Below are 15,228 nucleotides of genomic sequence, written 5' to 3'. Positions count from 1 at the left end.
AAAAAAAAAAAAAAAAAAAAAAAAAAAAAAAAAAAGCTTGTCTCTAGTCTAAAATCCTAAAACAATGGTTCCTAACTCATGAGGCTCTGCTCACTTATTTATGTATGTGTGACTGTGTGTGTGTGCATGTGTGCACACACATAGAGGTCAGAGGACTACTTCTGTGTCATCCTCAGGATGGCTGCTGATCTGCTTTGAGACAGAGTCTCTCACTGACCTGAACTCACTAATTAGGTGAGCCTAGGTGACCACTGAGCCCAGGAACCCCTCGGTACATCTCCCTGGCACTAGGATTACGTGTTGGCCACCGTTCTCAGCATTTTGATGGGAGTTCTAGGACTGAAGTCATGTCCCTGGCCTGATGTTCTCTTCTAAATCTAAAGATTTCTGTGACATAATCCCTCTATAAGACAATTAAGTACACAATGTACATTAAAAACTGGTACCACGCATAAACAGACTAGCTGGGCGGTGGTGGCACACACCTTTAATCCCAGCACTCAGGAGGCAGAGGCAGGTAGATCTCTGTGAGTTTGAGGCCAGCCTGGTCTACATAGCGAGGACCAGGTCAGCCAGGGCCACACAGAAAAATCCTGTCTCAAGAAAACCAACCCCCTCAAAAAAAGAAAAAATGGAATGATTTGCTGGGCGTGGTGGTATACACCTTTAATCCCAGCACTTAGGAGGCAGAGGCAGGCTATATAGGGAGATCTTGTTAATTTTCTTTTTTCTTTTTTTGAGACAAGTTATTGCATTCAAAATGATAAAATACAGTAAATGGTAAACTACAGTAAAGAATCCAAGTATCAATATACCATAATTAAAAATATCCATCTTGAAACCAAATCCTATGCCAGAGCTGCCATATTATTTAAAATGTTTATTTAAAAAATTACAAAGCACACAAAGGAATGGGAGAGTATGGCCTAGTCAAAAGAAAAATACTGGTCAATAGAAACTGCTCTTGAAGATACACAGATTATGGATTTAACAGGCACAAACTTAAAATTGGGTATTTTAAATGCTGTGTGTCAAATAACTAAAGGAAATAATGCTAAAGTAATTTAACAGCAACAAAAACTCTGAGCAAAACGTCCTTGGGAGGATGCAACCACAGAACAGGGAAGCAGCAGCAAACCCAAGTCACATCAGTCACATCCGTCCTGAAAGCAGCAAGACTACCAGACGCCACTGAATGAAAAGTTAAGGGACTAAAGGGCTGGTCTCATGTTTCCTAGCAGCTTTCACCCATATTAACAGTCCTTTTAAGTTAACATCATCTCAACAGCTAGAGAAAAAAAAAACAAAAACAAAAACAAAATTTAACAGTCTTTCATGACAAAAGTATTTACTGGGGGCTGGGGATGTACCTCCATGGTAAAGTGTTTGTTGAGCATTCACAAGGCCTGGGTTTGAACCCCAGTACTGCAAAATAAATAAATACATAAAAACACTCAATGATGGAAGAGTGGAAGAACCTCCTCTATATGATAAAGTACATCTAAAGAAAGCCCTAAATATACGACCTACACAAGCTAAGCAAATACTCCAGGAGGGGGGATGTGGAGGCTGAATGTTCCCTCCAAACAATTCAAAACACATTACACGCAGGGGATATGACAACTTTCAGGAGTTGGTTCTCTCCTTTCACCACGTGGGTCCTGGGAATGGAATTCAGGCCATCAGGCTTGGCAACAAGGTATTTTCATGTATTTATTCTTTGTTTTTGTTTGTTCCCCAGAGAGGATCTCACTGTGTAGCTCTGACTGTCCTGGAACTTACTTTCTAGGCCAGGTTGGTCCGAAACTCACAGAGATCCTCCTGCCTCTTCCTCTCTAGTGCTGGGATTAGAGGTATGTGCCATGATGTCCATGAAGTAAGTGATTTTATTCATTAAATCATTTTACTGGCCCCTCACCATTTCTTTTCAAAAATTAAAAATTTAGTGCATCAAAGTATAATATAAAGATAAAAAAAAACCATGAGATAATATTTACAGATTACCTATCTACGAATATCTCTGGTTTTCATTATTCAGACTCTTGCCTTCATGAACTCACCTCCTTAATAAAATTTATTTGCTGGCCCCCAAATCAATACTCTTAACATCTACGAGTTCATTTGAGGACATGAGCAGACAGGGAAAATTTAGAGTGATCCAAGGTAGATAATACTATATGACACAGAACAGGGCAACATTTGCTCTCCTGTTTCTCACAATGTGAAGTCAGTACCCTCCAGGGTACATAGTGGCACATTTTGGCACTTTTTAATTGGTGATTTCACCGCTTAAAAATGACCCCAAGTGTAAAGTTTAAGTGCTTCCCTGTGTTTCTGAGAACAGCAATGTTGTGATGTGTCTTATGGAGGGAAGGTGTATTAGTTAAGTTTTGCTCAGGCATGGTCTCTAGTGTGTGTGTGTGTGTGTGTGTGTGTGTGTGTGTGTGTGTGTGTGTGTGTGTATTTCTGTTTCAAGCCCTCTTACTCAATGCCTACATGTTAATCACACTTCAGTTCTAATGATTCAACAACATATACTATATAAGGAGTCTTGAAACATAAATATACATAAACAGGCAATGTAACAACTACTGTTTTAATTATATACCTTAATTTATTTATTATGTTGTATGTGCATTGTACATCATGGCAAATGTGAGGTTCAAAGGACAATTTTGGGAAACAATTTCCTTTTACCTTTACGTGGGTTCTGGGAATTGAACTCAGGTCACCATGCTCATGCAGAAAGTGCCTTTACCACAAAGTAAGTACTCACTACTTGCCAGCCTTGTACCAGCTCTTTAACACAACAGGACCAGTGGCTCACAGGACTCTAGCCCTGATTTCCTTAGGAAGAATGGCTCAGTGTATACTAACTCATCACTGGAACAGCTTTACAGAATACAACTGAGGCATGTAAGTAAAACTGCCTACATGTAAAGCACAAATGCTTGTTACCCAGTACATAGTTGTATTTTCAGTGTGTCTCCCTCTGCTCTTTCTCCCCCTCCCCCTCTACAGAGTCTCACTACACAGCCCAGGCATGCCTCTGTCTCCCCAGTCCTCCCTCCCTCCCTTCCCTATGACGTTTAGCTTCAACTGTCAACTAGACACAACCTAGAACCACCTGGGGAGTCTCAATGAGACTCACCTACATGAGGGCATGCATGTGGACATGCCTGTGAGAATTTTTCTTAATTGGGTTAAGTGATATAGAAAGTCGGAGCCCACTCTATGTAGCACTATTCCCCTGGGCGTGGGTCCTAGACTGTCTAAGAGTAGAGAGCGGGAAGGGAGCTGAACACTAGCATGCATGCATTTACTCTCTCTGGGTTGTTAGATGCAATAGGATTGGCTACCTTGAATTTGACTTCCCTGCAATGGTGGACAAGAAGCTGGAATCGTAAGTCAAACTTTCTCCCCCTAAGTTGCCTTTATTGGGGTATTTATTACAACATCAGAGATAAAGCTAGGAAATCCCACTTCAGTCTCCCACGTGCTGAAGTTTCTGATATGTGCTACCAACCTCAGCTCCCCACTCTTCTTTTGAAACCATATTCCCATACTTCCAAGAGACAAGGTGACTGCATTTTATGAGGAATATAACATGTCTCCATTGCCTACCTGGGTAGTGAGCAAAGCTTAAATCCCTGGACTGACTGGTTGTGTGTCAACTTGACATAAGCTAGAGTCATCAGAGGAAGGAGCCTCAGTTGAGGAAATGCCTCCATGAGATCCAGCTGCAAAGCGTTTTCTCACTTAGTGATCAGTGGGGGAGAGCTCGGCCCATAGTAGGTGGTGCCATCCCTGGGCTGTGGGTTCTGGGTTCTATAAGAAAGCAGGCTGAGCAAGCCAGGGGAAGCAAGCCAGTAAGCAGCACCCCTCCATGGCCTCTGCATCAGCTTCTGTCCTGTTTGAGTTCCTGTCCTGACTTCTTTCACTGATGTACAGCAATGTGGAAGTATAAGCCAAATAAATAAATGCTTTCCTCCCCAACTGGCTTTTTGGTCACAGTATTTTGTCGCAGCAATAGAAACTCTCACTAGTACAATCTCTATCTACTCTACTCTAATTTCTACATAAACATGCTGTAGCATAAAATTCAAGTAATATCCATCCTCCCAATACTCTCCTGAGCAACTCATCCCTCTATTTCTGGTATTGGTTAGTGAACCAACCACCTACCAGCCATTTTAGTCCATTTTAACCACCACCACCACCACCACCCCCATTTCAGAAAGTTGCACCATAAAACAAGGGGGAGGGTGGCTCGGGAAATTAGGATTCACTGGACACTGTCTATGGAACGGGGCTGAGTACAATTTCCAAACCCACACAATTACCACCACCCTATCCCATCACTTTGGGATCCATATGAAACAGAATCTCCTGTTTCCAGATCACACAGCACACCGCTTTTCATCTTTGCAAATGTATTTCTTTCTGCACAGAGGTTGCGTCCCTTGCTTTTTTTTTTTTAACCTCTAGCTGACTCCTACTCATACTTTTTTTATATTCCCCAGTAACATACTCGTGGCTGACTTTGCCCCCCCCCCTCCCCCGGTCCTCTTGAGAGGCAGGGGCATTGTTGCTGCACAGGTGTGATAGGAACACACTGACGTTCTTTATATCTGCCTTCCTCATCTTTGCCTCGTGAGTGTCAATAAGTATCTGTTGAATGAAGCTCACGAGACTCACTCAGAGGTTACTAAATATTTTAGGTCTAGTTACTACCATACTCCTGAAGTTTGCAGGAAGGGATGAAAGTCATAAACTGCACAGCGTGCTGATGGCCGCTCTCATTACACTGCCATTCCACTCAGAACTGGGCTGAAAATCTGGAAGCACTCACTTCAACAAAGACCTGATCATGATTTTCTATTTGTCCACTGGGAAGAGCTCTCATTCTGGTAGAATCAGGATTCCCGGCTGATTCTACGCATTGAGAACTATTTATGGATGTCTCATCATTCTCTTGATTAATATTTAAGCTTGAAATTTTTTTCTTCTTTTGCTTCTTAGGATTCTGCCCATCAGGTCGGGCTTTTCTTTGTCGATACTGAGCAAGCTATAGGGGGAAAAAAAGAAAGCGGCATTACCATCTAAGGTTTTTTTTTATCATTATTAGAGCTCTGGGTCACTTTATTAAACTCAAACTATCACTAAAAATGAGTGACAAAACAAAGGACACTTGCCCCATCCTTAATAGAGTAATTACTATTGCACTGCAAAGAAACTGGTTGTTTCTGAATCAGGAATAAGAAATGAAAATGTCTGAAAGGAAGAAACTCAGCCCAGAGTCAGAAGATGGATAGGGAGGCACCTGGAGGATCATCTGTAGATTTCAAACTGTGGCACACACAAGGTCAAGTGAGTCCTTCATGGGTTGTCTGGGACTTTAACTTTCAACTAAAGATAATTAGCTTGTGCCAAAAGATTTACCTCTAAGTGTGGTTTGTGGCCTTATCTATAAAGGAAGGAATAGAAATAATTCAAATTCCTGAGAATGATTTTTCTAGTCCTCAAGCATTTGCCTATCACCATCGTCAGGAATCCCACAGCCTAGTGCTGCCTAGTCATATAATCTACTTACCATCTACTGCCTTCCTTATTTAAGTTTATTTTTAAAAGACATGTTTAATCCTGCTATAAATTAAAAGTCAGGACTACTTGTGATTTCTTTATTTTTTTTTGAAGTAGCCAACAAAAATTAAAACAAGGACACAGCTATCATTAAAATGTTAAACACTGATGAAAGATATAAGAAAACTGGATGAGTATTAAGACATTTAGGGATAAAAGAGCAGCACACACTTTCTGCTACCATGGCAGAAAGAAAAAAATGTAAAAGGTAAAAGTCTTCTCTAATATTATACAATGTTTTTACCACTGAACCAGGACACACATAAGATACCATCATCTAGTCAGAATTATCATCCCATATACAACTCAATGATGGGTGAACTATGTGGAACCCTTATTGAAAATATTGATGCAAAACACTCATGACAATCCTTATGATAGAGTAGTCGCTATAAAACAGTATCACAGTACAATTATTATGAAAAGAAAATTATCTACACCTCTTCTTTCTAGAGACAAAGCGGGCTCAGGCTTCAACCATCAATAATTACAGCTAGCTTGGATTTTAGTACCGCTACACTCACAGCCATAATTAAATCTTGAAAGAAAATGTGTAACAACTTTGGGGTGTTTCACGACTTGCACTACAGGTGTTCTCCCCTATATTTAATTTCTCTTTGAGTGTGCTTGTAAGTAGTGTGTGTGTGCATGTGTGTGCAGGCGTGCTTGCCTGAGTGTGCACATGTGAGGCCAGAGGTTGACTTCAGGTACCATCCTGTACCACTTACCACTGAAGCAGTAGCTCATAGTGTTGGCTAAGTAGGCTGGCCAGCAAGTTCCAGGCATCCCCCTGCCTCCATCTATGTCTCCCCACCCTACTCCCCCCCCCCCCCCCCCGACTGCTACCCTCGAGAGATGAGATTATAGACTCACACCACCATGCCTGGCTTTGCACATGGATGCTGGGGACCTGAATTTTGCTTGCACAAGAAAGCACTTATATATGGAGCCATCTCCCTAGCCTAAATATCCTCTTTTATAAAATTTCTTTATATGAAACAAATATTAACCACCACTTCTTAAATTTGAGCTCTTTAATCACAACAAAGAAAAACAAAAATAAGACCTAGAACCTTCAAAAAAAAACTATACTACTAGAATTACTATAACTATTAACTATACTAATTACAAAGATAGCTGATAAGTTATTATAAAATATGCTAATGCAGTATCATTAATGATGTTATTACTATCAAAATATATGACAAACACTATGAATAAATAATGAAGTATTTTTAAACTTTACCAACTATAGAAAAATACACATATGGATGCCCTATATTTTCAAGACATTCATTCAGCAATCACATATAGCAGCTACTAGTGCCATGCAATATGAAAACACACTGCACCAGGGTTCTCCCGAGTTATTTAGCAACTCCGCAGTTACTCTATTTCTTGTCTGCTTGAAGAACAGGTGCACAGTCAGCTGCCTCTTTGTAGAGTATTAAGCCCCTGGAATACACTTAAAGTGCGTTGTAGGATAGAGATTCATTCTTAAAAATAAACTGGCTGGATTGCTATTAAAATACTATCTGTGAACAGAATCAAAAGTCCAGGCTCATCATTTAAAAAGAAAAGTTCCCTCAGGGAGAATGCAATGACAAAAAAATATTAAGAATAGTGTTCTTACAAGCATATTTCAGAAGCTGCTTACACTACCATGCTCTCATTTAAATACATTAACAGCAGAAGATTTTAGGATCAAGATTTTGTTTCAAACTCCAGTTATTTTAGTGCATATCATTATCTATATCTCGTGTTTATTCAGATGTATAAGCACATAGAAAAAAGCAAAACAAAAACACCCAATTATGGAAAGTTTGAAAAGCAGAGGCAACAGAATGCACTACTGAATCCCATGGACAAGACATACACAGACATACGCAAGTCGATTCTTCTACAAATCCATCTGGATGGGCAGCTTCTAAAGACATAAAATTACAAATACATTGCTTTCAGTCTGTTTTAGTTGAGTATATGAGGTCTTTTTGGGGGTGGGGGGTTAACTAAGCAGAAGGCTCCATGAGGGCAAAGACTTTAGCTCAATTCTTTATACTCAACACCTAGAACAGTACTCAGTAAGTGTATGTGGAATGAAAGAAGGAAACCATCACTTAGGGAAGACACCTCTAAGCAATAATTTTAATCTCTTGATAACTGAGATGACAGAACACAGGCATGCCCAACTCTATCAACTCTAAAAGTCCCATAGACTTTTGGATAAAAAATATTCTAATTACTCATTAAATTAATAGAAAACAAAGAACTATCCTTCCTACTATAATCTTCCTCTTCTCTAAAAAAAAATTAAAAATTCAAATTCTCAGAAAAATAATACATACAACAGCTTTCTGGCAAAAATTCTGTTTAATTAAAAATGAAAAAAAAGATCATATTATATTCAGTTTCTTTTGGCTATTTATTTTTATTTTAAAACTGAAAATGGTAAGTTAACAGATAAGTAAAAAGCTATTCAATTAGGTAGCCACCTGACACTGAAATGATACACTTTAATTCACTGAGAAAACATTTATTCTAAAACATGCTGGAAATTCAGACACCAGCCATCTGTGTTTGCCATTTGGAAGCCAATTATAAAAATGTTAACATATGTAGTCACAGAAATAGTTGCAAGATTTACTGGAAAGATACGGTGTCCACAGACATTTGTCTTCCAGAACTAGTTCAGATCCCAAGCCAATGTCTTACTCTAACCAGAGCAAGAACAAATGACTAAACAATCATGTATTGCTAAACTCAGGAGTTAGGATGCCATAAATGACATAAATCATTCCCAGCAAAAAACAAAAACTTTTCAGAACATCCTATGAGATATGAAAATATGCTAATTTCTATAATGTCATTTAATAAAAGACTTCATAATCTGCTTAGCTGTGTTCACTGAGGGTTGACAAAGCTCATGAGTCAAAAGATGTGTTTCTAATATTAGGACCTTTTAATCTAGGCCAGACTATTATTTCATCAAAGTGTGAAAAATTAAATGAGATAAAAGTTTGAGCATGATTTCTTAAAATTGGGTTGGCTGAGGTGGTTTCACACCTTTAATCTCAGCACTCACGAGGCAGAGGCAGGCAGATCTCTTTTCAGTTTGAGACCAACTTGGTCTACATAGTGAGTTCCAGGCCAGCCAGGGCTACAGAGTGAGACCATGTGTGTGTGTGTGTGTGTGTGTGTGTGTGTGTGTGTGTGTGTGTGTGTGTGTGTGTGTGGTGTATGGTGTGTGTGTGTAAAGGTTTTAATGATTTCTTTACATAATAATTATTATTGCTCTGGTAGGAACATACCTATGCACTGCTTGGAAAGAACTTTTTCAGAGGTCAGACATGACAAACACATATTCTTTCTTATAAAGTTCCTACTATTTTCACAACCAAAGCTATTCTACGTCCAGTGGCTCATACAGCTCCTCATTACCTAAGCTCTGTTCTCCTTGGAGTTTTCATAAACCAGTCTAAAAAACCCTGTTTCTGGGTTCTTTAGTCACCACAAATCTAAAAACATCTAATTAGAAATCAGGAAAATGAAAGGAACAAGGCCAACCAAAGCAATGTGACTGACAGCAAGCACAGAGGAGAAGAAAGGCAAAAGTGCAGAGGAGAGCTACTGTGTCTGTTGGCACAAATTTACAGTCCCAGCACTCAGGAGGCACAGACCAGGAGGAGCAGGAGTTCAAGGCCAGCCTGGGCTACACCACAACTTGCCTGAGAAAACAAAAAAGGGCATTCACAAATGCCTATTAATACAGAATGCCAACTATATAATACAAGCAGTACTGGAGTAAAATATTACAGGTCCAGGATCATACTAAAGTGGGAACCTGGTTAACACTGTCATACTCTTCTCTGTGATATTCATGTCAGATAGCACACACTTTACCACACTAGATTTGATAAAGTTTTATTATTTTTAAAAATGATATTTGAACATTTTTGCCTGATCATAACAGAAATATTTTAGGGCTGGGGAAATGGCTTAGGACTGTAAAAACAGTACTTACACAAGCTTTTAGTGCCTTCCCCCAGATATCTTCTGTGTTAGTTATTTTTCTTGTTATTTCTTACTTGCTTATTGGGCGTAATTATTATCTTTGATAAACTAGTTTCATAAAACTTTTTCTTGGTAAATTGACTGATAAGTTGTTGTTCCACTAACAATTTTCATTTATATATAACACATAAATAATCAATTTAAAAATAGCTTGTCATGTATAGATTATAGTATATTTTATGAAATGTCTCATACTAACCTAAATCCAATGCAGGAGAATAAACTATTGTATATATAGAATTAAAATAATTCTACAAAGACTACGAGTTGGGAAGATGCCCACCAATAGTGCTAGGTTTAAAAACGTTATTTCCCAAAGGTTATGTGGACAAATTGAGACATGGAGATATGATGACTAATTTAAATTGTAAGCATCACTAGATTAGAAACACGTAGGGTGTTAATGAGATTCACTGTGTGTCTGTGAGGGTATTTCCTGAGAGGGTTAACCAAGTAGAAAAGATTCATCCTGACCGTGAGCAGCACCAATAAGAAATATGGAGAACCAATCTTCTAAATAGATTTTGGAAAATGATTTTACATGTTCTTTTCTTATGCCAGCAATGAACAATTTCTCTAAGAGTTCTGAATTACTAATGTGAGCCATACTTACAAAGAAGCACCCATAGAGGACTCATTTCTTATTCTGTTCATTCAATAAGCAAGTATTTATTGAATAATTATTATCTGTTAGATAATTATAAGCTGCATTAACATAATAATAGAGTCTCTTTATATACTGTGTTTCAGGAAACGGACAGTATTTAAAACATTTTACCAAAATATGAAAGATAAATCACCCTAACCTACTACCTACACCCTCATTGAACTTATTACTCAGCATCCTTTTCTGACCCCCGCGCAGAGATATCGCTTCATCTGTATTTTTAACTTCTGGCATAAGACAGGACTCCAATATCGGTTTGCCAAATAATTAGTTTTTAAATGATTGTGATATAGACTGAGTCTAGAGCTTTGCCCTGGACTGCACAACTACAACCCCAGCCACTGGTTAACATTTAAAACAGATCTTTCAGTCCTCATTAAAAGAAGCATGTTTATCCAGATGAAAAATCCATGTAACACTTTTGATGACACAGATTGTATTACTTCCCATTTTGCTATCAGGCTCTACAAACTTAATGGTTGCAAAATATTCTATCACACTCATACAACTTTGAAAATGATTCTCTTCATGTCGTATCCAAAGGTTATGTTTGTACATTGCACAACCAGGGCTGCTTATATGCTTCATGGATATATCTCTCCCTGGGAAAAGTAGGTTCAATTCTAGAACAAAGCAAAAGTCTAGATAAAAATTCCTTTGAAAGAGAAAGACTGTTGCCCCACAGGCACAACTGTGTGCTGTGTGGGAGCACGTGCCTGTGCGTGTAGAAGTCCGAGGCTGGTGTCCCTCATTACTCTTCACCTTCTATTTTAGTTTTTGAGACAGTGTCTCTAAATGAAACTCAAGCTTGCTATTTTGGCTAGAGGGTGGATAGGAAGTCCCAGGGACTTCTGTCTGTCATTGTCTCCCAAGCACTGGGTTACAGATGCATGCCACCATGGCCAGCTTTCTGTAGGTGCTGGGAATATGAACCCAGGTCCTCATCCTCGGACAGCAAGCACTTTACACACTGAGTCATCTCCCAGCCCCCAAACATAGACTTTCAAAAGACAAAGAAACATGCGCAGAAACCAAATCTGAATTCTATTTTAAAGATAAATCAAGTATTCATTGGCAGCAATTTCATCATAAAACAGGTCTACTGAAGGTAAAGAAAGCTTAGCAGGACTGCCTCACACATATTTAGTAAAGAATATATTTAGGAGGACAGTAGAAATTATGACATAGTCAATAAGACACCTTACCTGGACGTAGTGGCTCACAGGCATCATTTTAGCACTTCAGAGGTGGAGGCAGGATTAACCATTGAGTCTGAAGCCAGTTTGGATTACACATTGAGCTCTAGGCTAACCAGGACTATAGTCTAAAACTCTGTTAAAAAAGAAAGAAGGGAAGGGGGGAGTAAGGACAGGAAAATACTATCTAATCAAAGCCTTGAAATTTGCAAAGGTATGCACACTACGTCTCCAATTCCTTCGATGCATTGAACTTGCTCAGTTCTTCAGGTTGCACAATGGCAGGCTAAGGTGGGCTTCTAAAGACGCCGACTCCCCTTTCTCCATTGATAGAACGCTACACAGGCAGACACATTAAATCTTGACCTTACATAGAGGGTGCTTATGGGAAAGTCAACTAACCATATTCTAGAAACAAAAGGCTAGCTACTGCACATATTCTGTATCAAACTAATCCTGGGCATGTACCACTGTATCTCTACACTATCACCCCTCATTCATTACTGACCTGCTTCCCATTGTTAACGTGAAGAAGAAAAGAAGGAACCTAGGTGTCTTAGTTAGGGTTACTATTGCTGTGATGAAATGACCATGACCAAAGCAACTTGGAAAGGCTTTATTTGGTTTATAGTCCCATATCACAGTTCATCATCAAAGGAAGTCAGGATAAGAACTCAAACAGGGCAGGAACATGAAGGGAGGAGCTGATGCAGAAGCCACAGTGCTGCTTATTAGCTTGCTCCACATGGCTTGCTCAGACTGCTTTCTTAAAGAACCCAGGACCACCAGCCCAGAGTGGCACCACCCACAGTGGGCTGGGCTCTTCCCCATCAATCTAAGAAAATGCCCTACAGGCTTGCCTGCAGCCCGATCTTATGCAGGCATTTTCTCAAGAGAGGCTCCCTCCTTTCAGATGACTCTAGCTTGTGTCAAGTTGACATAAAACCAGCCAGTACAATAGGAAAAACAGTATAAAACATAACTTAATTGTCCCAATGTATGACTGCTAACAATTAGGTCTTTAAAAAGGCAACCTAATATCTTAAAGGTAACTTCATTTTAGGGAGCAAGGAGGTCAAAAGGTAAGCTCAAACAGGTAATTTCAGAAAGAACTCATTATATTCAATTCATGTTGTGTTGAATTGTTCATTAAGCCCACTGAAGGATACCTACGTATAATTCTGGGTTGTCTACATATCTTGCCATACACGCACGCCCACACAAAATCGAACTCACCAAATACACAGCAAAAGCAAATACACTAAACAGCAATTCTATAGGTCTTGTTTAGTTTATAGAACCTTTCGGTGCTCAGAAGTTCCATTCCACGCGCTACAAAAGCTCACGTGCCATGACAAAGACCTCCAACACAAATGTACAAAGAAACGCTTCTAAAAACGCCCCTACATGTAGCCAAGTTCGCAGCTGGCACTTGTGGCACACTCCAGGCACTGCCGAGGCAGCTGTCACAGGCCAATCACACACACACACACACACACACACACACACCCAAGAGTGCCAGCGTGACACCTAAAGGCGGCAGGCTGGTGATCAGCATACGGGTGTCTCTCAAAATAAAGAAAAAGCACAAAGCCTGAAGGACTCGCAAAACTCCCTTCAGCAAGTGAAAGGGCGGAGGCTGCAAAGCAATTCCTTAGCAGTTTACAGCCGGGCTGAGGGAGGGTTTGGAGCGGCCCCGGCAGAGGGGAGGCCGGCGGGGCAGTCACCAGGTCTCCCGCAGCCAGAGGGGCGGCTCTCCCCGGCCCCGGCCCCCAGCCCGGCCCCGGCCCGGCCTCTGCCCCCCGCCCCCGGACACCGCCTCCCCGCACGGCCTGCGGCCGCCCGCCCGCCCGCCCGCCCGCCGCGCTCCTACCTTAGCCCTGCCGGCTTCCAGCTTCCTCTGTCTGTCCTCTTCGTCCATGGCGTCTGCGGGGCAGGCGGGCACGGGGTGGAGAGGAAAGAGCTGCTCAGACGCCGGCCGGCGGACGGAGCTCCCTCCGCGGCCGTCCCGGGCACGCTAGGCGCTCACGGGCGACTCGTGCCGGGCCGCACGGGCCCCGCCGTCACCGCCGCCATCTTCGTCTCCACGTAAACACACGGGGGAGGACGGGGCGGGGCGGGCCGTCCGCGCAGCCGCGAGCCTGGCCCGGCAGGTGCTCCGGCCCGCCGGGCTCGACCCGCGCCGGGACGCCGGGCCTCCCGGGATCGCGGCTTCCCACGCCCCGCGGCGCCTCTCCAGATTCGAAAGCAGCCGCTGCCTCGCTAGGAGAAGCCGCGGGGCAAGTGCGGGGGCGAGGGCGGGACCGCCCGGCGGGGGTCTGTCAGCCCAGGCGAAGGGGCACCGGAGGGCACCCACTCCTTCCTTACACCCCCCAAGTCCCTCCGTCTGGTCCCCACCGGTCCCGCCCACCCGCGCTCTCCTCCAGGGCCGGCTGGAAGAACAGCTCCCGCTGCCTGCCACAGGCTTCTCCCAGCTCTTTGTTCCCTGAAGCGCAGAGACACTCCTCCTGGGGGCTTCTCCTTGGCAACCGTGCTCCTAAAGGAGCTCGGTTTCGGAATCTGAGTTGGGAACAAACCCCGTCCACCCTAACTTTCCAGCGTTAATGACCTGAAAACAACTACGCTTCTTCTCTGACTTCACCTGGAGTTTTTGGACGAGCTGTTTAATATTTGTGACTGTCCCTGGCGTGTGAAAACGCCCAAACCTTTGTCCGTTCTTTCACGGAAATGACTAGTGTGAAATTGTGTGCCCAATAAACTTGTTAGATTGAATTGAGCCGTGCTTATAAATTGAATATAACTGTCTTTCCTCCCCCATCTGCTCCTGCAATCCTTTCTTCCTTTCTCTTCCCTCAAAAACATTCCTGGAGTGTGGCTCAGATTGATCGCTTCTTTGATTTAAAGTAGACTGAAAAATTAGCAGGTAAAAACTAAAGATACTAATTTAATCATAAAAGAGGTGTTAAGTGGACATACATATGAAAAGGGAGAAACTAAAAACCTTCCGTCTGTCAGACACTAAAGATGTTTCCAATACCTGTAATTTAGAGGTGCCTGTATTTCAAACATAATTGTGCCAATTTAAAACAATCAAGTCTATATTGCCCTGTAATCAGGACTGGAATTGAGAGTGTGAGATTAGACACCTCCTCCTAGGAACAAAAGAAAGAGTGGGGGTGGGGAGAGGAGTGATTTCTCAGTCACCCATCACCCTGTGTAGATCTGCATCTACAATGAAGTGTTCTCAACTGTTTGGATTGAGTGATGATCTGTTGATTCTGATTGCCTAGGAGGAGGAAGCCCAGGATAGCTGATAGATTTCCTGTTTGTTAATGGACACTACTTTCTCAGTGGCTCAGGAGGTCAACTCTTTCTTGCAGTCTGTCCCCTCTTTGTAACTAAAGATGTTCATGATGTCCTACTAAAGTTGAAAGATTGATAATTACTAAAGGGAAGTGCAGAAACAATCATATACCTGTCTGTTTCATATATAAAGGAAGCTCAGTAACATTGACACTGTGTGATGGCATCTATTAGAAGCACAAGTCCATGGAATTACTTCTGTTTCTTAGGACACCTGCTCAATTGTAACATCATACCACACAATTCATTTATTCATATTGTTTGGGTGGGAGCTCCACCTCAACCCAT

General features: G+C 41.6%; 1 protein-coding gene across 6 annotated transcripts in view; it reads right to left on the bottom strand.

Annotated features, from left to right (window-relative positions):
• Akap9 (A-kinase anchoring protein 9) overlaps positions 1-13,644 on the bottom strand; it is a 126,367-nt gene extending 112,723 nt beyond the window's left edge. For 4 of the 6 annotated variants that reach the window (XM_059257312.1, XM_059257317.1, XM_059257313.1 and 1 more), the window contains exons 1-2: positions 13,451-13,643; positions 4,853-5,068 (exon numbers count right to left, since the gene is read on the bottom strand). In XM_059257312.1, coding sequence (XP_059113295.1) covers positions 4,853-5,068; positions 13,451-13,498 — 264 coding nt within the window. In that variant the 5' untranslated portion in view covers positions 13,499-13,643. Of the gene's footprint in view, positions 1-4,852; positions 5,069-13,450 lie in introns of all 6 variants that reach the window. The other 2 variants (XM_059257314.1, XM_059257316.1) reach the window with 2 other exon arrangements.
• Between the last annotated feature and the right edge of the window lie 1,584 nt (positions 13,645-15,228).

The sequence above is a fragment of the Peromyscus eremicus genome, chromosome 3 (assembly GCF_949786415.1).
Source record: "Peromyscus eremicus chromosome 3, PerEre_H2_v1, whole genome shotgun sequence".
Classification (NCBI taxonomy): domain Eukaryota; kingdom Metazoa; phylum Chordata; class Mammalia; order Rodentia; family Cricetidae; genus Peromyscus; species Peromyscus eremicus.
This window is presented reverse-complemented; position numbering and strand designations above follow the sequence as displayed.